The 24,746-nt window shown below is 36.2% G+C and overlaps 1 protein-coding gene across 3 annotated transcripts in view; it reads right to left on the bottom strand.

Moving 5' to 3' along the window:
• The window catches only part of MON2 (MON2 homolog, regulator of endosome-to-Golgi trafficking), a gene marked incomplete at both ends in the record, with an annotated part of 74,601 nt that overhangs the window by 46,841 nt on the left and 3,014 nt on the right, over positions 1–24,746 (bottom strand). For all 3 annotated transcript variants that reach the window (XM_082003137.1, XM_082003138.1, XM_082003139.1), the window contains 8 exons: positions 271–395; positions 1,114–1,308; positions 2,044–2,169; positions 2,834–2,931; positions 3,478–3,607; positions 6,515–6,646; positions 7,500–7,627; positions 11,843–11,906. In XM_082003137.1, coding sequence (XP_081859263.1) covers positions 271–395; positions 1,114–1,308; positions 2,044–2,169; positions 2,834–2,931; positions 3,478–3,607; positions 6,515–6,646; positions 7,500–7,627; positions 11,843–11,906 — 998 coding nt within the window. The remainder of the gene's footprint in view (positions 1–270; positions 396–1,113; positions 1,309–2,043; positions 2,170–2,833; positions 2,932–3,477; positions 3,608–6,514; positions 6,647–7,499; positions 7,628–11,842; positions 11,907–24,746) is intronic.

Genomic DNA, 24,746 nt, shown 5'->3' with positions numbered 1-24,746 from the left:
CATTTTAACTGCAAATATTTAGGTGAATAATAAACTTCAGTTTCAGGTAAATGCTCTTTTGACACTGATAAAGAAAGGGTTTGGAATACTCAAATAACTATAAATTCAGCCCTTCCTGGGTAATAAGCATTGCCTAATGCTTTATAAAAAATTATCTTGAAGAGTTTTTTGCATTTAAGTTTCTACATATTTATAATGTTTTAGGAAGAATTTTCCACCAAAAAAAAAGATTTCTTAAATTTTATGTAAAAGTGAAACTCAATTCAATACCTTAATAGCTGAGGCTGCACACAAAGCCTGTGTATAGATTCTACTGCAACAGCTCTTAGCCACTGTGGTTTGTCTGCATCCAGAAACTTAACCAGCAATGACAGAAAGATTTCACATTCTGTTACCTAAAAGATATAGTTTATAGCCATTAAATTAGAAGAAAAAGCTGCCTACAAAATATTTTCTCCAAAAAACTTTTTTCATCTTAGGAGTCCTATCCCAGCAAGTTTTGCAGAGGATCTAAAAAACCCCTTCAGCAAGCATTTACTCAAAATTATATAAAAAAAATACCTGATTATTTTTGCCAAGCTAACACAACATATGCTATTGTGCTGAAGGAGTTAAATTGCTCAAAGACATTGCAGTGCTACAGTAAACAAATGAAACAGAAAAAAATCTGTTTTAGCAAGTATCTAAAATTCGGGACCCAAGTACAGCTGAACATGTGTTTTTTATGCACATTATGTCAACAGCTTTAGCAACACAAGTCAAAAGCCTCTTAGCAATTATTAACAAGGCACAGCAATCAACATTATCTAAAACCAGGCAAGCAACATAAAAAGATCAAGAGGTTCCCAAAACCTTAACTGAAAGGTAGTCAAGTACAGAAAAGATAACATCTAATCTACCCTGAGAATTTATACAAACCCATGTTTAATAAAATTATAAATGCAGAATACATGAAAATACAAATACACACATGAAGAAAAGAATATTTAGACTTTTCTTCCCTCACTATACATCAACAGTTCCAAAGAACCAATTAATACTACTACTAATCATCCTACTGGCATATACATAGAAAAACAGAATTGCATGAAGAAAATTTGAACATATTCTTACCAGCAAACTGTAAAACTGCTTAATCAAAACAGAAACTACTCTCAGCAAACGCATACAGATGGGGAAGTATGGTTTTTCCACTGGTGCTGGGGAAGATGATGTGCTGGAACCTTGCCTGAATTTGATATTTGGGGAGAAGAGCTTTATAACAAGAGGGCATACCCTTTCTTTAAGAAGAAAACTGAATTCCTGATGCTGAAAAAGAAAACAGAACAAATTATAAGCAGATATCCTTTAATTGCTATCAGTAGCTCTGATTATGGATCTTATTTACATTTATTGTTATGATCAAGGACTCTGAAGTCATGTACATCTTAGTATAAATTACATGCTCAGGAAAGGAAAAGGAAGAACAGCAGACTGCACTGTAAAACCTAAAAGTATGATGAAATGACACGGTCAGGTTCATACCATGCACCCCTCTTCTTGTATTTTGCAAATTGAAATAGGCTGCTAATACATCATTTATTGAATATTTAACTTTTTTATTTAGCTACTCTCTGCTAAAATGTGTTACGGTAGGATCGTGGTGATCTACACAATTCATAGTCATGATTTCTGCTGCTTTCAAGTGCGGTGAAGTTAATGTTTTTGTAGAAATAACAATGCCACAAAATAAGTTACAGAGCTGTCATAAATCATGCAAGATAAGAAAACACATCTTTGGAGGAGATATAAATGGCAAAACAAAAAGTGAAACAGAGTACAACATGCTCTACAAAATGGACAAACACAAAGTGTCTGGAAATAGGAAAAAAAGTGGACAAAAAGCACGCAATACTTTTCTATCATAAAAACCCAACATGTAAAAGCTACAAGTCCTTTTGAAAAGCCAGTACTCACACTAAACTAAAGAGTGGTTAATGAAGTGTAAATTTTACTACACATGTGAACAAAAGTTTTCCTATTTTCCCTCCAAGAACTACTCACTTGTAAAAACACTTGTGGAAAGTCATTGAGGACTGACTCAAGAAGTTCAAGGCCAAATGTCCGGGTCATTTCTGTCATACCCACGAGCCAGTAGGGAGCATCAGCATTAACTAACTGACAAAGATCCTTAAAAAAAATATGATAACATTTAGATTCTCTGCACTAATATACCAGCATAAGTTTTCTGAGTATACAACAAAATCAACACTCTCTCCCTCCTTTGTAATGAGTAATTTTCCAATTTCAACATAACTTTTCCTCAAATACTTCTTTTACATAAATTATTAAGCAAAAAACTTTTCAAAAGAAATTTTAAACTCTGCTCATATCCTCGTAACAATTGTGTTCATTCCAGCCCTCAGAAATATCTTAAGACCAGTGAATTTGCTTAATAAAGATTTTTTTATTGGTGTGATGAATACAACTACTACTTTTCATTATATACTCAACATTAATATACAATGCCAAGCATAAGAAGCAAGACTGAACTATAGCAGCAGTGTTTGGCTCACAGAAAAAATAATCTTGAATTTAATGCAGACATGCATGCTTAGCTATTATTTAAGATTTATAGTAAAAGATTCTCCTAGGCCACTTTGTCTTCATTTTTCAATCATCTCCCTGGGATACAGCACATCATTGCCAATTACAATAAATGTACATAAGAAAGCCTCAGTCTCTGGTTAAGGACCCTGTCAACACACCAGCAGCAAATTTCTGAAATTTCTTACAGAGATGTAGAAGCACACAATGATAACTGCAAATGTATAAATATATGCTCCCCAACTACCTGAAAAAGCATATATGCATCTTTAGCACATGGCTTCAGTGTACTGACAGATCTTCTGTTACTATTTCCTTGAACTGCAACCGGCTGGTCAATAGTATCTGTGTAAAAACAAAAAACAGTTTTGTGAACAAAGGAACTGCTGAAAATCAAGTATGCATTGAGCATTCTTACAAAAGACAACAGCCAGGTAATTCTTCTGAAACTTATATCATGGAAATAAATATTAGATTGAATACCAAAGATCATGAATATCAAGCACTTCCTTCCAATAAATGTCCTCTTCAAAACTACTACTGCCACATATTGCACACTTGGTAATCTAAGTAATCTAAGTTACCTTCACCTGAAATGACACCCTCACCTCAAATTCCTTCACAATACTAACCTGAAGACCAGTTTTCTCAGCTTTAAAAAAATCTAGGATTTTTATATTGCTGTACTGACTTGGACTGACACAATAGCTAAGGATTTACTCTCCTTCGAATACAAGTAAATGTATAAAAGACAGTAAAAACTAATAATGTCTGTGATTTTTTTTATAACATTTAGACTTTTTACTACTACTTTATCTGAAAAAGATAAACATTTGATGTGTCTCCAAAAAACAGGTTAGCGCAAGCAAGCAGAATAAGAGGTATGCCCACCTTTGTATCGTTCATCTTCAGCAACCACTCTCTCAAATACAACAGTAACTACCTGCCGCACTGTAGCTGCTGCAGTATTATTTGTGATATTATCTTTTGTGAAGTGCAATCGAAAACAAAGTACAATTGCCTGAAAGGAAAAAAAAAAAAAAAATCACTTTAAAACAATGTATTTGCATCTTTTAGCTAAGAGTCAAGACAGCTGATTGAGGAATGCTTTCCACTACAGTGTGTCCAAAGGTTGCCTGAAAAAGAATTGGTTTAAGCATTTTAGATTTGAAGAATCAGAATAAATTTTATGGATTATCCTAGCCAAAAATCTCTTCAGTAATCCTCCCCAAATGTAATTCTAGAAGTGGTATTAACCACATTACAATGTGCCAATAAAACTACAGTCATCATGCAGAGAATACATAGAAACCAACCACATAAAACAATTTGTATGAATTTTAATGTCAAAAGGTCATTAGGATTATTCGGTTAATCACAGAAAGGTCAGTCAACTCCAAAGCTAAAATGCCATTCCTCTTTTACATTAAATCACAATACTTTCACAACCATGTTGCCTCTACTGCTATTATTCCTCTCTAAGGTGCACATTTTAATGTGTCACTGTGCTGGCAGTGACCTGAATACTGTTTCCCATTGGATTTTGTATTACCGCTAACACATAATTTAATACTTACTTGTTTTATAATGAATTTTGAAAATTAACATCTGTATCTGTAGTGAAACCTGTATTTCTTGTTCGTCTGTCCTTATTCTGTGTTCTTGCACTTGCATGAACCTCATCCACACCCAGCCGTAGCGCTACATGCTCTAAGCCATTCAAGATTCAGAATTTTCTTTTGTTTCTTTTTCTTGTAAATGATTTGTGGACTCTGCTTAGATGGCATCCCCAGGTTAGTTTGAAGTTTTACAACACAATCATACACCTCTGAACTTTCAGAAGATACTACATGATTCTCTAGGTTAATCTAACAGCAGTGCCTGTATAAGGGGCTTTTGAAGATGGATTACTAATAATTTTCTTAATTTAAATCAGCCAAGCTGAAACATGAATATGCAATACATGTCTGGCTCAAACCTATTTTCTCTAAGAATTTTTTCAACATGGGGTGAAAAAAGACCTTTCAGATATTTGTCGAAAGAATCTTGGGGGGCAAAAAAACCCAAACAAACCATTGCCTCATTTTACCCACGCCAAGTAATGTTTGTAGTTGGTTAACTGAGAAACCCTCATAATTTTAGACCTTGGACAGCAAGAAATTTTACAGCATATTGCTCTGTCAGGAATGTTTTTTTTCTTAACCCTGTCAGAGCCTGCCCAAATTTGCCTATACATTCCTAAATGTAGTACATTTTAATGTGCACTAAGGAAATTGTTAGAAGTACAGCAATTAGATTCTTCAGTAATCATCTTATGTAAGCATGCTTCTGGATCAGGACACAAGACAAGAGAACAACGTGCTTCAAAAGACCTTGACACCACTGCACCCACATGGAGTCCAGAAGGAGAACATTTCTAGACAATAGAGAGATGAAAAAATGAAGGATGTTGAAAAATGTGTTTGCAAGACACACACAAAACAGGTACGTGAAATAGGATGTATATACCAAGAACCAAAGAATAAGGGGGGAAGAGAGAGATGGTATATGGAGGCATGGAAAGAATAATAAATAAGGGAAGTTATGAGAAGCAGATACATGATATGCATAAAGGGAAAGGTACAGTGGACTTAAACAGCAGCTGTCTCTTTCTAGAGCCTAGATTCAAACTTGCTAAAATGACAACATTGCAGGTTGTTAAAGAATATCTGCTACCCAGTTAATGACTAACAATCCCACTTTCTAGAGCATTTCCATTTTCTTCCAAAATCATGCTTCTGCCCAAGAACGTAGCACCTCATTTGGAAAATGAGCATTACTTGGAACAAAAAAAACCTGACAGTGCTGAAGAGTCTTTGACATAATTTCACTACTCAAGAAAAAAGAACCTACTGACAAACCATTCAGTCCTTAGCAAGTGTCTATTCTGCCATTTATAGGTTTTATAAATTTTACATGATCTTCCTGCGTTCAGCAGGCTTTTGTAACTTAGTTTTGCTTTCTCCATTCATTTGGTTAAGTAGATTACTAATGATTTGAATATTCACACATTTAACCCACTAGGAAGTTATTTCATTAAAACCAGAAACAAAGACCTGAAAACCTTCCACCAGAACAGAATGCCTTCAAAAATATTCTTCAATTCTATTCTCTCAAAAAAAAACCAACCCAAAACCAAACACCAAACAACTGAAAACATTCTGATATTAAACCAATACCCTGAAGGCAGAGCATAACAAAGGCAGCAATTTAGAACGATTTGGTTAAAAACAAAAAATCTTGCTTAAGTTAAAGAGAAAAAATTATAAAATGTAATCTAGAAGAGAAACTTACTTTAAACAGAACTTCACAATACACAGATGGGTAAACAATGCTGCTCCTTCAAAAAGAAATATCTTGTATTTTAAGATTAAAATGGATTGGTATCCTTAGTTTTTGTCTTAGTTGAAACATAATATCCAAAATGGTACATGTTTAAAATTATGCAATGAAGTTATTTCAGTTCTGACTGAAAGAGCAATAACTGGACTGCTTTCAAAAGAGATTTAAAGCAGGGTGGCAGGCAATTTCTTCTAATACTTGCTTTATTAGTGAGAGCTTACACTGCACTATGTGCTCCAATTTCAGTCTGAAAACATACATATGATGGATTTAGCAGATGAGAAGGACAGGAATTAGCCCAATGTTTTTATTTAAAGTTCCCATTAAGTCAGAAATGTATTACTGTAGAGGAATTAAAAAACAGATTGAAAAGGAAGCAAAAAGAAATCCTGTTTTCAGAGTATAGATATAAAGACAATAGGGACACAATAGGATCAAGAAAGCCCCATCCTCTTCCATTATTTCCAAATGCTTCATATGTAAAATTTCTCCCTGTTTTTCTTCTTGGATATTGTAAGTACTACAGTTGGCACTAACAAATTCTTACCTTGGACAGTGCTTCATCATGCACAACTGTATTGGTTGTTAAAAGCACAAGAACTGTCTGGAGCAATTTAAGTTCTTCAAGACTATTTTCCATCAGTTGCCAAAGCATATTAATAATGTTTCCTGCTGCAGCCTACAAAGAAATAAATTTTTTCGCCAACAATTAAGATGTTTACAAAATACTGGTATATCATGTGTACACATGTAAGAATAGCACTCTTATAAATGCGTCTCGTAACTGAATTTACCTGTTTGTCTATACCATAGGACTACATTGAAAACATAAAGCCAATTTCATTGTCACAAGCTTCCCAAAGTATTTTTAAAGAATTGACAGCAGAAATCTCTTAGTCCAAATTAAAGCGAGTACTTCATTTTCTACTTGGAAATATAGAAGACAGAGTACAAAGACATTTTACCCTCAAAAATCATTCCTATCAGAGAAAAAAAGTGTGATTTTTCATTATGCAAGCACAATTGAAGGTACATTTTCACCAGCTTCTTAACATACTATATAGGCAGTACCATAACGTATCATGACATTTACAGTTGCAGGAAATGTGCATCCATTTTATTTTAGTTTTAAAAGTAAAATGTAACTAAAACATAATACATAATGTTATTGAATAAAGTAAATTTGGTGGATGCAACTTTAAGAATTATATTTATCAAGGACCATTACATGATCTGTTCCTGCAGTGTAAGAATGCAAACTAAATGAGCTGGTTTGAATTTTCATGAATTTCCTTCTAGAAGTTATTAGTTTCCTCCCCTCTTCTCTTGTTTTCCCCCCTTTTTTTTTTTTTACGATCAAAGATGTTTTCTTTTAAATTACCATTTTTAAAAATGGGTATGAATAAAATAGTTTGCAGACTATGTTGATTACACTATAAACAGCCTCCTAGAACAAAAGCACTCATCTTCAGCTTGAGGTCTCTATTTCTCACACTGAAGTATTTATGTATTTACATCAAGATTGATCTTACCTCTGAAACAACTTCATGGGACATGAGCCTCTGTATGGCTGCTAGACACAGCTGCGTGATCTTTGGTTCCTTTGTTCCACAGCCCATTAGGAAAGGCTGAACTACCTCTGAGCTGTTCTCTTTCAATGCTTTCAAAAAGAGATATGGAAACAGTCAATGATTAATACTTTGAAGAATGCAATGCAAAATTTATTAATCATACGTATTAACTAGAAGCAATCTCCAGCCTTGGAAATTTGGGATTTGCTCTTGCACCACCGGGAAAAGCCACGTGCAGGCAGACACTGGGCTGCCACAGCTCACTTTCACAATTACCCTGTCTGAGGCTTAAATCCCAAGCACCTTTTCCCTTACACATGCAAGTGACTTCCTCTTTCCAAATCCAAAACATCCGCTTAAAGAGTCCATTTGGTTAATAAGAAGCTGTAAGGTTCTGTCCACCCCAGAGATTCCTCTGGCCTTGCAGCAGTGACCAGCCTCAGGCTGGTAGCTTTCTTCTGCTCTGCTTCACCTCAGCTCCGAATTCAAAAGTGTGGCAGAGAGACATACCAAAGCACATGCCACAAAAGCGAATAGCAAAATGCCACCGACAAAACAGGAGAGAGAGACTGAACTGTTTGTACCCTGGGTACGTACACCTGGCCGTGAATTTTTCAACCAGTATTTTAGTGGGAAAGGGCAGCAGCTTCTTAAAATGAAGCTTTGTCAGGAGAAAATACAACTTTCATGAACTTTTTCTTTTTTTTAGGAGAAAAAACTTCACAATGAATACAAAATTCCACACTGACATTTTAAGAAGTTTTTCCCCATAAAAGTAATTCTAGAAATCTGAGATAGACTTCATAAAATTAAAAAAAAAAGAAAATATTTCTGAAAGACAAAAGGAAAGCATGACTCTCTTATTTTTTCCTCACAGTTGAAAGTTCAATTTGTTTTCTTACACTGAATGTCATACACAATGTTTTAGTCTATGAGTAATAAAAGAAATGCATTCATGAAAAAGTTTCACACATTTTTTTAGAGCACAGATCCTACTACAAACAAACAAAGTACATTCTCACATATAAATGCAAACATGATCTATTTTTTTTTTTCTATTGAGCAATTTGACGTTTGGCTCGCAAGAGGGTTTATTATTAAGTATCACTACAACTAATTTGGAAAAAAAATGAAACATCAAAGTAAAAGCTACAAAAATATACTTTAGTGATATTTTTCAACTGAAGCACTAACAAGTTTCTATGAAAAGAACATAAATTATAGATGCCAACTTTCTGTAAGGTGATAGTTCTTACATGGTGATATAAACACATATACAGCCCATAGTTTCATCAGCCTCTTCAGAGCCAGTACATGCTCTATCTCCACCTGACAGAGGCTGACCTTGCACCACATGTCCAATCAAAACCAATTAAAATATAAGCATAAATGTGAATGGATAAGTTCACTGCCTGTTTAACAATCTGCTTGATTTCAACAGTTTTTTTAACTACAAAGCAAATAAACCTGTTTTTAAAATATGCAGTTTAAACCATATCCACCAATACCACTCTCTTATGAAACATTACATGATTTTCAAATTAAAAAAAAACCACTGGCTACTCCATCAAAAATGAAAGCTTGTTCCCAATTAAGACATTTAATTTAGGCATCTAATTGTCAGTGTCTACATGTGAACTAGATGTCTAAGCTGACTTTGTAGCCTATGAACACCTACAACACATGGCCCATAGAGCCTAGAGACCTCACAGTAACTTCTTCACTCATAAATTTCTGAACTGCCACTAAATTCTAACCACGAAGCAGAAAGAAGAAAGCACAATTTTTAAAAAGATATCACAAACATTTATGCTTAACGTAAGACTCACAATAAAGTTCTAAGTGGCATGAGAGTTAATAAATAGCAAGGCAAAGAAAAATTTAAAACTTTTACAGTATCCTTCCTCTAATCCATTAAAAACAATAATCTTACAACAGGATCTATACCAGGATTTTTACTTTATGAAGCTGAAAAATTAATGTTTCATAGATCAGGTTTGATACCAATCATTATATTAGCTTCAGTCCTAAAATACACAAAAATTTTCTTATATCCAGGTCTGCTTCCATTTTGCTACCAAAATTATGTAAGAATATATTAAAAAATAAATCTATCATAATGAATCATATCAAAAAAAGAAGTTTTGGTGAAGTAAAACTTACTCCATTCCATCAGCAAGATTGTAATTCTCATTTTTTTAAAGAACTTCTAAAAAAAAATTATAAATTGCACATTTCAAGAGCCAGATGGAAATATCTTCTCACATTTATCTCCTGTGATATAATGCACAAGCTGACCTCTCTTTTGGACTTACTCAAATCCTTGTGAATAAATTATAAAGCACATACAAACTGCCAAGAATGAAGACTTTGAACATACTCAACTCTTCCAAGAGAAAGAAAGAAGTTGGATCAACAACCTCAGAGTTCTGGCCAGTTAAACACATCTCACCAGACACAATAAAGATTTTTACGATTTTAATAAAGATTTTAAGATTGCATCCATTTTCCTAAAAGTTATAATCCTACACAATGTAATGCTTCAATAAAGCATCAAGTCAGCTTATTCAAAACACTGATACATTTGTTCTCATCTACTTTAGTGAAATGACAGTTTACATCAAAATACAAAGAAAAATCATATCCTGATCAAAATACTTATCTGGATTACTAGAATGTCTAGTAGATGTTCCTAAACCAACTCGCAGTCAAAAAGTATCTACTTCACTAGATTTCACAATAACAGTAGCCTTTTGCAGCTTTATTATTACTAAATTATACATCCTATCTTCCTGCAAAAGAATTTAAATAGCAGATAGGAGACAACAGAGATCGTGACATTAACTTATGTACAAGATTAGGTTACAACTAATACCTCAAAAAATACAAGAGTCAGTAAAGATTTAGGACTGTTTAATGGCGTTATGTTTAAATTGTGGAATGTTAGAATAATACGCAGTATATGTTCCCCTCTGTTCTGTAGTTTCTTACTGGGAAAAAAGTTATTATCCTATTAGAAATGATTAAGTAATCAAAATAACTTTTAGGACGTGCTGGTTTTCCAAACCTCATAACAACAAATCTGTGTAGGTTTTTTGATGAATGAAATAAATACTAACTACATTCTGATTTAAACCTTCGAAAGGAAAAGTACTTACAAAATTTGACAAACTGCCAGAAAGTGTTTCCTCAAAAAGATGAAAGACTGCCTATCCATGCCCAAAATCAATGATCTTTCACATATCTCCACTTTGAAATGAAGATTAAAAAACAAAGAATTTTGCAGGATTACAAACTAGCTTCCTAAAATAGAAAGTTCTTTACACAGTAATACGCCAAAGAATGTTGACATCTACCCAAACGGCTAACTAGAGACTTCTCTCATTCATTTGTGTATTTTGATATAGCTGACATTACCTGGCATAGTTTTCCCACTTATGTCAGCATTCATGACAGCAGTAAAAACAAAGAAAATAAACAAATAAAAAAGAGGCATTGAAGTGAAATACTGAGGGGTGGGACTGCTACTTCAAGTAATTGTAGAAAGTGCCTCCTTACTAACATCTGATTTACATACCTCAAAACAAGAAATAGTTTTACATCTATTTCATTTGCACCTCTCAAACAATTTAGCATTTTAAAGATTTTGACTACAGATGGGGTAAACAGTCAAGTATTAATACAGGGACATTCAAATCTGGCCAAAGGCTTTACCAGCAATTGGCAAGAAGCCACCAATTTACATGCTCTTTAATAAAGCTGAAGAAAGTCAGAGATACTGTTTTAAGCACTTACAAAGCTGCAACTCACAAGACATCTCCTGTCACTCAAGGGAAGGGTACATCTTAAATTGAATGACCTTGTCTCAGATTAAGACAGATTTTTGCCTGACAGGTAGAAGTCTCCAAAGGCTAGACTCTCATACTAAACACACAGATGAGGATCATGCTGCAGAAGTCCACACAGAGCACTCAAACAACAGCTGTGGTGAATGCAGACAGTGAATAAAACATTGAGAATTTGGAGTCTAAGTACTTCATGCTATTTTTCTAAATGGATGATAACTTTTGTAGAGCCGCAACTGAAAATGGAGATCTTCCTCAGTATAGCACTAATGTGGAACAAAAGTAATAGTAAAAAATTCTCATGCTACTGGATTTTTTTCTGGGTGCCCGAAAGTAAAGCATCACTGATATAACACATACTAGAAGACATGTAGGATTATTACACATATCCAAGACATCTTTTTGACATTTTGATCTATAACCCAAGTTTATTTCTCCCATTGCATTGGAAATAATTACCTGCCAGAATATCAGTGTTCCGTGCAGCTATTGTTTTCACTTTTATTATTCCTGATTCAGCAGCCTGGAAGAGAAGAAAATAAATAGTTTAGACGCTACTTCATACATCAATATCTGGAAAGAAATAAGAATACTGAAAATAAAAAAAAATGTGTAGTGTCAGAGCAAAAATGTTTTTGTAGTGGTTTTGGTAAGCAGAGCTAATGCAGAAGTGAAATCTTTGCAGCTTCTGGAATTCCCTTCCAGAATTCCACAGGAAGGGGGACATTCTGTGGTTCAGAATTTTTAGAAATCACAATTCTCATTGTATTACTTTCCAGTCCTATAAATACGAAGAAAAATCACTAGTAAACAAAAAAAAAACTGTTACATAGTTTCTGTACAGTTTCAAACTGTGAAACAATTGCCATGATATATAATCTGTCATGTCCATCAGGTTGAAATGCTGAAGAAACTGAGAACATCAGTAATTATAGCAATGCTTAATACTTAACACTTAAGCAATGAAATCCAGTTAATAAACTGTATGTGGTACACGACACTTGAATATTATTTCTGTTCTTCCAGTTGGGTAGCAGTATTTTCCATCTGAAAGCTAACACTTTCCCTAACAACAAGTATGAGAATGAAACCCATTTTCCCATGGATTTTCTATCCTAAATGCCCTAGACAAATTATCCCAGGGCAGTACCATGAAGAAGCCTTCCTAACAATACTCTCCGTTCTTCCCGACACGCCACACAACCCACACCAACAGTTCCTCCCCTTTTTCTGTAAGTCTGCCCTGACAGAGCAACCGCATCCTCCTCTCCCTCACACAGCCCTTCAGCAGGGCCGGGGCTGCAGACATGCAGGTTGAGGGATGTGTGCGCACAGACTGGCTGGACGATAAGCAGGTGCTGCAGAGCTGAGCAGCCCACCAAGGAGATGCCATACAGCTGGGAGGGAACAGCAATTCTCTCCCAGCATAAACCACTAAAATCATGTTCTCAATGAAATCAAGCCACACTGAAAATATAACACTGAGGATTTGCATTTCAAAATTGTTGTTTCTGACAAGTTTTGGAAAAAAAACAAACACAAAAAAACATTGCAAACGGCACCTTTCAATTTTTTAAATTCCATTAACACGTTATAAACCTCTGGAAACAATTAAAGAAATCATGTTCAATACACTGCACACCAGAAACAAATGCAACCAGTTTTTCCAAAGGACAGGACACAAATTGCTGGAAAATACTGTTCTGCCAAATTTGAAAGTACATTTCCCCTTTTATTTCAGCTTCCTATTTCTGTGTACTTCCCACACTAAACACTTCCATTTTTCCTCTGATACAACTATTTAAAGAAGTGTGCCGTCACTATATAAAACAGATTAGAGAAGCAGACAAGCTGTGGCAGCAGAATTATGGAAGCAACAGTACATGAAGTTCTACCAAGCAGCAACATTCTACCAAAACACTAGTCCAGCAAGATTTCCCAGGAAGTCAGGTTAAGATGACTGTACAAATTCAAAATTAAATATTTTAATTAAGATTTAATAAACATATTTCTCAAAATAGCTAAATTGGAAATGTGGAACTGAAATTTTCAATTTTTTTTTTCCATTTCTCAATGCAAACATAGAAAGAATAAACAATGCCTTACCATCATTAATGAGATCTGTGAATTTAAGCTTTGCTGAACGTAGTGTTTCTACTTTAAAAATATAGACAGAACAATATCCACAGTGCCTGAACTAACATACAACATACTCAAATGAGCACAAAGCGACATGCAAATATATCTTTCACATAATTAAAATGAGGAGTGCCAAATGCAGTTCTCATTTATTTTAATTATGTTAACTTAATGTGTTGAAGTGTCTAAATTTTAAGTCAATCCCCATTCTTCTTCAGTTATAAATTGTCAGCTAATTAGGGGCGGGTCTTGTGACAACAAATTGATCCTCTTAGTTAATATGAAGGATTTGTCACAGTCCAACTTCAATTATCTTCAAACTAAACCTCATCATATTTACTGGCAATCCTTTTCCTTCTTGCCAGAAGTGACAAACTCACTCTGAATCAAAGAAATATTAAGCTTGCCCACATGCGTGACATTCACAAACACCGTGCACTCTGCATGAAGAAGGAAAAAATTATTTCTAACATAATGTCTCCCAGTTAGTTATTTCTATGCTAGCTTTATATAAAATAACATATATTTTTAAAAAATTAAGGTGAAACAACACAACAACTACTAGACTTTTTAGATTGATAGTTTGAACAGGTAGTTTCTCTCTGTGAGATATAAGAAGTTTTATAATTACCTGCATTATGCTTTGGTTTCTATTTAGAATCCCAATTCAAAGTGTTTACAATTAAAACTAATTACATTGCACACATCCCACCAAAAAACCCACCAATACTACACTATATATGTAAAAAAGACCATATATTAACATTTACAAAAAGTTACCTCAGTCGATCACAAAAAACAAGCAGAAAAAAATGAGACTATAAACAGTTATCTGGCTGTTCTGTATACATCAATATAAAAGTGCATTTGGGTTGCATCAATTTAACTTGGCAAGTTAAAAGAGTTATTAATAGATACTAAGTTTTACAGATTTACATCAATTTGAAATTATTACAGCACTCTCCAGAACACTGCCCCATTAGAAAAGGATCTTATAAAAACACTAATCAAGGAGATGGCATCATACGGTGCTTTCATGGGTATAAACATGATAATTTACTTTCACACAAATATAAGGCATCATGTTTTTAAAGCAGTCACTGCTTTTAAAAGTAACATTATTAGAGTTTCCCTTAGCACTGCAGTTAACAGCAGTCTAATGAGCAAGTTACCTGATTTTAAAAAGAAGCAAACACACATAATTCCTGTAACATAACAAAGCTCAAGTGTACCTGAAACCTTCAGTCAATTAGATTTCTTATTCTGCTACTTTAATAACTGTGGAATGAACTGAAATAAAATGTCTCAGACACACACTTGCCATTATTTGAGTTCGTTCCATGTTTTTCCCGAAGCAACTACAGCACCCAGTTTGGGGAAGGGAAATATTGATGAAGAACAGAAATTGACTTTCAGTGATAGGACATATTCAAGTCAATCTGGATACTTTGATTTGCCTTTAAACAAGCAGTCAATAATCTCACAGCAAAATTCAACAGGACGCTCTGGGCTCAGGCACTTGCCCTATCATCTTTCTGCTTCCTTGGAACTTACCAAGTATTTGCTGATTACATGGAAATCACCCTTCACAGAAACCAAAGCAAGGCAAATGGAGAATTTATGTTAAAAAAAAAAAAAATATCTCAAGACACACATAGTGCAATTTCAGGTAGACTGAAAAGAAGTGGGTGCATAGTATCTACCTCCTGGCCCCAAAGTTCGTCTCCAAGGAATCCCACAGTTCCCTGAGAACCTCACCCTAAAGCTACCTTATAGACAAAGACTCCATGCACAAGAGAGACCGGGACGTGGAAATTCATAGAGACTTTCAAAGCCAGCTTTAAGAGTTTGTCAGATCCAAAACTCTTCCCCCCCTCACAGATTTCTCAGTCCTCAGTTCTAACAGTGAAGAATTTGAGTCTTCCTGTCATCAGACGTGCTATGCACACCTTCCAAATTTTTGGAAATTTTAAACCTTCTTTAGGGCCAAAAGCACCAACCAGGTAACAGAGACAAGTAAGTTCTGCCCAGGCACTCAGCAAGCAAAGACTTAACCCACCCTCAAGCAGAATCAACATTTTCCAACACCCAGGTAACATTAAATATGCGTACACAGACTATAAAGATCTCTGTAATTCATAAATAGCATATTGGAGGTATTAGGATAACTGGGGTATGCAATTCTACTAGCTACTGTTCAGGACAACGTAAAGGCAAGACACCCATATTAGCAGCAATGCATCTTCAGAACAGGCATCAGTTCTGCACATCTGTCTTCCAGGGACACTGTAGAAGCTCTCAAACCCAACTGCAATGAATGGTCTAGGTTACTGAAAGATACCACTACAGCTATCTCCATGATGATGACAATACTACCTGGCAGCCCAAGAAAAGAATGGCCACAAGGAATAACAGCATGGCATATGCTTGAACATGTTAAGTGTATACTTATTTAGCAGTTTACTTCTCACAGGCAAAGACATCATGGAGCCCTATAGCAATGTGGCAATGCTTATGGACGAGCAAGCAAGACACCAGAGGGATCAGCAGGGGTGTGATCCAACAGCACATCAGTTGTTCCACAGTAATCCCTATGGATTCGCCCTGACTCTGGGGTAAACATGAAAGAGCTACGCTCCTTTCATTGAAAAAGTTAACAACTTTTCATAAGGGAGAAATGACACAAAATTGTAACCTTGAATCTTCTCTTACCAGTGACCTTTTCAGAAAGTGAAAAGAACACCCACTGTCTCTACCATATAGGCAATTTTTAAAAAGTTTCAAAAAGGCATTTTTTAAAAAGGTTTTAGAAAGGATGAACTTGCTGATCTTCAAAGAAGCTGGTATCTTACAATTAGGACCAGAAGTCAGCACCTTTTTTTTTTTTTTAAACAATTACATACACACATAAAGATATTTAATGAAACAAGCAAGCATGTGCTAATTTCTGCTAAGGTTTGACCTAACTCTACATTTATTTTTGTATGAACTTCTAAATGTGATAGTATTGTTACAAAAGACTAATAAAGTATTTCTACCACTAACGTTTTGAATGACTATTTGTGTTTCAATTGTATGCTTAGAGCAAATTGCGATCTCCAGAGATACCAAAATTGCAGTAAGGTTTACAGCTTTTACTACACAAGCTTTTGATCTCTCTCTTCTAAAAAGTAAAACTCTCAAGAATGCTTTCAGGAATGATGGTCTGTGTTGCTATTTACATTACATTGTTTGCCAACCTTTTACTAAGATTGGATGAGAGTAATACATGTCATCTATAGTCACTTCCACATCTATTACATGAAATAAAAAGAGCAAATTTTTTTTCTATACATCATTATCTGCCTTTCCAACTGGAACACTAACCCTAATAGTTTAGATAAGAGATCCTCCTGTCTAAAGTACAGTTTCACTTCATTGTTATTCTGGCTTGCTTTGCAAAAGCACATTCTGGACCAGTGCTGTACTGCTAAACTATTATTTGGAAAAGGACACACTCATAAAAAGCTCCACACTAAATGAGCCTCATGAAAGCACTTGAGTATACTCCATTTGTGTGAAAAAGCACTGTACTTGCCTTCTGTATTTTTACCTTCCTCCCCAGGAGTAAAATCCATACTCACACCCTTCCTGTTTATACATGCTCATTCTACCTGTGATTTAAACTGGTGAAATGCCAGTTCTGCTCTGACAGCACTGTGCACTCCTACGGATTTATTATATTGGATGATTTAATTTTTTTTGATTAGAGCTTGCTCACATTCTACTGGCTTGGAACAAGTCTCTGGGAATGGAGCACCACCCACTGTAAAGGCAGATACAGGCAGGGAGAATGCGACCCAAGTACTTAAGTTAACTGGACACATACAAGCCCATGCACCCAAGGGCCAACGTCACTGAAAGGCCACCCTCTATCAGGGTCATGGTGACTGGGGAAGGTTATTGATGACTGTGCCACACACATCTCAAGGGAGGGCAGGGAACAGCATTCAGACCACTACAGGCCAGTCAGCTTCACATCATTCCCTGGGAAGGGTATGGAACAAATCCTCCTGGGAGCCATTTCATGCAGGACAAGAAAATAGTAAGCAACATCCAACATGAATTTAGCATGAGCCTCACCAACCCAACTGCCTTCTACAATGAGAAGGTGGGCTGTGTGGGTAAGGGGAGAGCACTACGTACTTTATACCTTGACTGTAGAAAAGACTTTGATGCCATCTCCAATTGTATCCTTATAGTCCAATTGGTGAGATACGGACAAGTGAACAGTAAAGTGACTGGAAGATTGGCTCAAAGGGTCATTGCAAATAGTATAAAGTTCAGCTGGTAGCCGGTTACTAGTAGTGCTCTTCAGGGACAGATACTAGGGCTAATACCATTTAACATCCTTATTAGCAGCCTGGATAAAAGCATAGAGGCTGCAGACAAATACAAAATTCAGGGTACTGTTCAAACATACCAGGGGTGGCACGGGGGGGAGGGCAGTGTATTCAAAAGAACCCAGATAGGCTGAGAAACAGGCTGGTATGAACCTCATGAAGTTCAAAGGCCAATGCCAAGTCTAGCCCCATGCATCAGTATAGGCTGGGGGCTAGCTTTGCAGAAAATGACCCAGGGTCCTGGTGGACAACAAAGTGGAACCAAGAGCCAGTAGCGAGCCCTTGCAGCAAAGGTGGCCAACTGCATGCTGGGCTGTATTCGCAAGAACAGAGGCAGCAGGTCAAGGGGAGTCCCTACTTTTTCTGCCTGAAGAAGACAAGACTAAGGGGAGGTCTTGTTAATGTCCACAGCTTCCTAGATGAAGGCTGTAGTGAACACAAAGCAACCACTGTTCAGATGTGTGCTCCATCCTAGATATATGTAAAAGAAAAAAAGCAGGGAACACAGAAGTAATAACGCTCCTTTCAAATCACTTCATATTCTGCAATTCCTGCACAAGTTTCTCACTGTAATTTTTCTTCCACAGAATCTTACAAATCGTGATAAAATAGTACTAATTTTCCTATAAAGTGAAATTTTCCTAGTTTGGTAAACCACTGTCACTATCCCATAACCTTTAAAACCAGCCAGTCTTCCAATTTTTTAAGTTTGGAATGTGTGATCTGTGTGAACTGTTGAACACCCTGAGTAACTTTTTCTTTTTGAAATCAAGCAATTAATATATTTGCTGGTTTGTTTGTACTAGTTTTATTTAGCACATAAAGACAAAAAATTGCAAACAGACCATCAGACTCTATTCATACACAAAGTAGTTTCTTCAGCTGTTCACACTTTACCTGAGGTAGAAGCAAAATTGCTCTGGTTTATTCTACATCATGATCTACTTGTGCTCAGTGAAGGAAATAGTGTACATTTCTGATCCCAACAACAGACACAACAGTTGAAGACACCAAACTAATTCCTGCTAGACTCGACCCTACTGAAGGATGGTGCCATTCTCAATTACCAGGGCTCCAATGCTTTGAGAAAAAATAAAAGCATTAACTGATTCTATTATACACTTTCTCCACCAATTCAAGATTTATGATATTGCAGGTTTTGTTTTTTTAAAAACACACAACTTTGTTCGTTTCCAGCTTTAGTGCAACTGTATTAGTTGCCCTCATATTAGAAGTGCTCTTTCACTTGACAGGAGTGACTACTCTTCTGGTCCATTAATCTTCTGAAATTGTCAGTTTGCAGTATCAGCAGCCAATTCAGAATCCTGAAGTTTAATAGTCAATAATGCCAGGAGAGGTGCCAGTGTTATCTAAATTGCTTCAGAGCTGTTGCCTCTGGAGGCACTGCACTTGACATGAATGTGGAGGTAAAGATAATGAAATACAAATATTTAATATCAAGAGTTTTCATTTGACAATCAAAATATTATACCTCAGCTGGAAAAACCATCACATATAAATCAACAGAACAAATCAGAATGAATAACATAAAACAACTCATTACTGAGCAGCACTGATGTAGACATAAAAAAACTAACCAAGGCTTGATACAGAAGAAACACAGACAATTAGCAACAAATTCTTGTTACACTTCTCTCTTCCACAGCCAGAGAGAATCAATGTACTCCATATTTTGTATTTTATTACACAAATTATATACATACACATCATATTTTATATATGTAATATTTTAATATATATGTAGTGTATAAGCATCTCGAGAGAGCCCATGTCTACCATTAACGGATTTGAGTGATCTGTCAAGTACAACACAACTGATTATAAATCACTGAAATACAGCACTTGAATTTTCATGACATACATTTGCCGCAACAATCATCATTCTACATTAAAAACAAAACAAACCAAACACCCTGTTTCAGAGCTTTAGGAGATTTACACTTGAAGTTCAAACTAATTTCACCTTCAGCTTGTTGATCAGAACAGATGGGACCAGAAAACTCCTGAGGCTTTGCCACAAATACTATATTCAGAGACACCCAGCCAGAAACGGCAATGCCTGTTTGGCTGGCACCTGGTAAAAAGAAACAACATTTGACAATTTGGGCACTAGTTGAGAACTGGAGTCACCAAGAATTTCCAACTTCTGCTACAGGTTTCCTGTATCATCTTCAGGAAGCCGTAGCAGGCAGATGGGGATTCAGAGATTAAGATGCACAAATTTAAATATTTAGACTCACATTACAATGGAGATTTAGTCTCTACTGAAAGCTCCTTAATTCTTAAAGCCCTCTCCTTTCAGCTGACCCACTAGTAGGGGCTCAATACAGAGGTCTAAGCTTAGACCTCCGTATCTGAAACAACTACATGCAGACAGCATAAGACTCCATGCTCTTCTGGACCAGCTGCAGGAAGCCAAGGAAAAAACATTAATGTATCTCAAGTAGCAAAGATACCTAATGTGTAGGTGACAGAGCAAATCAATCCCCTGGCTAAAAGATCCTCTGAACAGCTATGCGGCTCTATTGACAGTATTTCCATAACACACTGAGTCTGCACAATGAAGGGAGCTTAAACACATGAAGTTAGGGACCTTAATCCTGCACCAAAGTCTAACTCGAAAAGTTTACAAATAGATGGAGATAGAGAAAATTTTAGTCATTTTTTCATTCATTAAATTGCAAGGTATTACATGATGGAGAAATTGGGTCTATAATGCATGATGTGAATAATTTTTGAACACATGACATTTCTTATCAAAGACTGTTATGATGACATAACATTTATAAATCATGAATCTTGAAGCTTAGAACACATTTGAATAGATGACAGTTCCCTAGAAATGTAACAGTACATTTTTAAAAATAAAATTTTGAAAAATACTACTGTACACAGATCAATATTGAATAAAACATTGTAAAATTAATGGATTCCAAACATGAAGCTAGCAGACACAGAAACGAGTAAAGATCAGGAATTATAAAGGGAACTGTAGGAAATATTAGGGATCACCCTTTCAAGTTACCAGCTCAGCTACAGGATGGCAGCTAAAGAATGCTACAGAATAATCTCCAGTCACATGCACAAAACACATGCTTGAGTGCGAGCTGCCTAATTATGACAATATGCATTTTACAGAGCATAGTTTCTACATTTCAAAAGAACCTTCAAATTATTAGTTAAGTGAATACCTATTAAAGAAAACAAAAAACTCTACAGTATTTGCATCCTCCTGAACTAATGCTGTGAAGACCTGAAAATTAACCAACCTGGAAAGTTCAGTGTAGGTTAAGTTCTCTGTAACCTATAGTATCAGAATTATTTAATCCATTTTAATTAAAAAATAAAGCAGAAAATCCAAAAACATGGTTGCTCCTACAGAAAATGGTCTACCTACAAAGGTTTGTTCTTTGCCAGATCCGTTTGGCTCATCTTTTTACTGCAGGAGTAGCATGAACACAGAGCTCCCAGAAACCATTCAACGCTAGCAAAGCATCAAGTGACTCAAATGCCCAAATCACAAGGCATTTCAGCACGTTGCTTGCTTTCTTAGCATTCTCCAATTTGCGTACTACACTACCTTCAACAGATTTTCTGAAATATTGTTACTGTTACAGAACAAACTGCTAATACTCACACATATTTTTTTTTTACTGTTCCTTCCAGTTACATTAGGAATCCTAATGATCACTTTGACATTATAATCTAATTAACTGAGCTTTATCTTTTTAACGTATGTTTAAATTTTGCAATACATCCTCATATTTAGTTTCATATAGCTACCCAATGACATCAGAGAGGTTCCCTAAAAAGACAAAGCTTCCCAACTAATTTTTTGGCATTAGCCCTAAGATGTGTTGAGGATCAGCATGTCATTCTAAAATGAGAATGGCTTAACCCAGGGAATAAAACTGTCATGTCTGCAACTCAGTGCTGACAGGAGCAGACTCTCCTGAAGGAAAAAATGTGTGCATAAAACCTGTGTTCACAGAAGACAACACATAGCCCCTCAGAAAGGGCAAATCCTCTATCTCTTGGCTTTGCTAACCCACACCACTTCTACCATAATTAAATAACTTAAAGTTTGCTTTACCCAGAAGTCACTCAAATCTGGATTCTTCAACTTCTACCTGAAGAATTTTCTAATGCTACTTGCCTGCAAGTAGAGTTACTTAAAGAAGGAAAACGTGTTGGTTTTCGCTGGGGTAGAGTTAATTTTCTTCACAGCAGCTAATATGGGACTATGTTTTGGATTTGTGCTGAAAACAGTGTTGATAATACAGGGATGTTTTCATCATTGCTTAGCAGTGCTTACACAGAGTCAAGGCCTTCTCACACCACCCCACTGCCCCAGGAGCAGGCTGGGGCTGCACAAGAAGTTGGGAGGGGACACAGCTGGGACAGCTGACCCAGGCTGGCCAAAGGGATATTGCATACCATACAATGTCATACTCAGCATATAAAGCTGAGGGAAGAAGGAATGGAGGGGGAGGATGTGTTAGGTGTGATGCAGCCCTGCTTTCCTGGAGATGGCTGAACACCTGCCTGCTGATGCGAAGTGGTGAATGAATTCCTTGTTTTGCTTTGCTTGCACGCGCAGCTTTTGTTTTACTTATTAAACTGTTTTTATCTCAACCCATGAGTTTTGTCACTTTTACCCTTCCAATTCTCTCCCCCATCCCACCAGGGGAAAATGAGTGAGTGGCTGGATGGTGCTTAGTTGCTGGCTGCAGTTAAACCACAACAGAAAACAAGGTTGCAAAATTGTATTCTATTATTTTTCCTAGATAATGCAATTTAATTTACAATACAGTTTCAAAAATACGTCTGTATGCCAAAGGCATACACAACTCAGTAAATAAAAGCAATGCTGCTGTTTCAAACACAGCTCTGGAAAAGAAACGGCTATCAAAAACTATCTTTCAGGAGTCTCAAGAGAGCACTTCAGTTGACCAAAGTATTTAAAGATGAAACCGTGCTGCTCTTCCAGCTTGAGGGAAGTTGAACACAATTTTTCCAGCCCTACAATTCCAAATTACTGCAGCAGCAAACAACCTAAAACATACAGACACCTGCAATCCATTACACAACTGCTAAGCAGAGGGCACACCCTGTCCCACGACAGGTCCAAGCCTGGCCAAGGGGATCCTGCCACGGGAGGATGCAGTCCCCACCCGCCTCAATGCCGCCTGCCCTTTCCCTTCCCCTCTCCTACCAGCACAAGCATGCATATAACTGTGCACAGGTTTTTTTAAGCTCATTTTGCTTTTACTGCTAATTATAAATCAAGAAAAAAACTGAATCAACATAGAGACTACAAGCCTACTAGGAAGCTGAGACTGTTGAACTGGATCTGTGTAAACAACAAGGAGTTACAGCCAACTGGAATTCAGGCTGAAAAGAACTTTTCGGGTATGCTTATTTTCCTTTTTAACTCGATTATTTCTGTTAAAAATAAATATTTTCTCCCTTGCGTTTCTAAGGTTTCTTACCCAGTGAAATTATCTAACCAAATCAGATGCAGCTTACAGAACAGTATTTTCATTCAGTAATAAGAAACAGCAGGTAATGTATTTAGCACACTAAACTACTTCGAATTTTCTGATATGACAAAATTCTTACTCCAGTTCACAAACGAGAGCTTCCCACACCCCCAGCACAGGATACTGAAACTCCAGTCACTACCACATCACAATAGTCTATAAGGCTTTATGTGTGTGCCACACAATTCAGTCCAAAGTTCGAAGTTAAGCATTATAATGCTTTAATACAGAGCAATGCTTAGGGCCCACTGTATTAAAAACAAGGGTTTTCTAGGAGAAATGTCAGATTCCTTAAGATAAAATGAGCATTTCTTACACTGGTACCAAAGACTGCTTCATCCTCTGTAATTTCAGGCTCTCTACTGTTTAATTTATGCTTGCCCTGAGAGCTTCTATCACATCCCTGCTGGGTGTTTGTTTTTTTATAACGGGGAAATGGAAATATATTGTGAAAATAAGAATACATTTTTCAGGAATGTCATTAGTTGTACATCTGCCAATACCAACAGTTTTGACATATCACAGACATAACCACCAAATCACTCTTTGGTCACAGTATATAGCTTTCATGCTTAGTATAGAGTACAGAGAGGCCAGCTCTGGAGTTGGTGCTGATCTGATAGGATAAATCACAGAGGATTTATCCACCTATCAAATAGAAACAGTCAAAACCACCTAGCAACAAACAGACATGGGTCTGTAGTCTAATAGTAACAGGTATTTCCCTACATCCTTAAGAAAAATAAGTCTAGCATGTTAGTTAATCCCCAAACATCATCAGCAACACAATTTCAAACCCACAGATTCTTTCTGCAGTTCCCATTCTCAATGTATTAAGTGGTACCACCTAGGAAAATCCTACCTGGGTATTGTTTTCCACACAGCGCAAAGATGAGGTATGGACTGCACTGGGGCCAACAATATATTCTGTTATTTCTTAGTTAAAGGCTCTTTCTAACTAAGGGGATGGAAGTTTACCACATATTTTTCATAAGTTTAACATTGGGAGAAACTCAATCATTTCAGTGTTTCTTAATATATTATCAGAGAGTCAGCAAAAACCTCACTGCTGCAAGTGACTAGACTTAAAACTAAATGATTTCCACATAAATGTGACCTACTAAGAAAACTTCATAGGCTTCCAGCTCCTAACTGAGGATAAGGTCTAAATCCCACATTCCATGGGATCCCACAGCCAGCTGTTTCCTCTTCTGCTGCATCCACACACCCTCCACAGCCCCCCCAAAAAATCTGATAAAGCTCTTCAGCTGCCATCTA

Source organism: Phaethon aethereus (assembly GCF_964289735.1).
Source record: "Phaethon aethereus genome assembly, chromosome: 1".
Taxonomy (NCBI): domain Eukaryota; kingdom Metazoa; phylum Chordata; class Aves; order Phaethontiformes; family Phaethontidae; genus Phaethon; species Phaethon aethereus.
The sequence above is the reverse complement of the archived record's forward strand: the minus strand, read 5'-3'. Positions and strand labels throughout refer to the sequence as shown.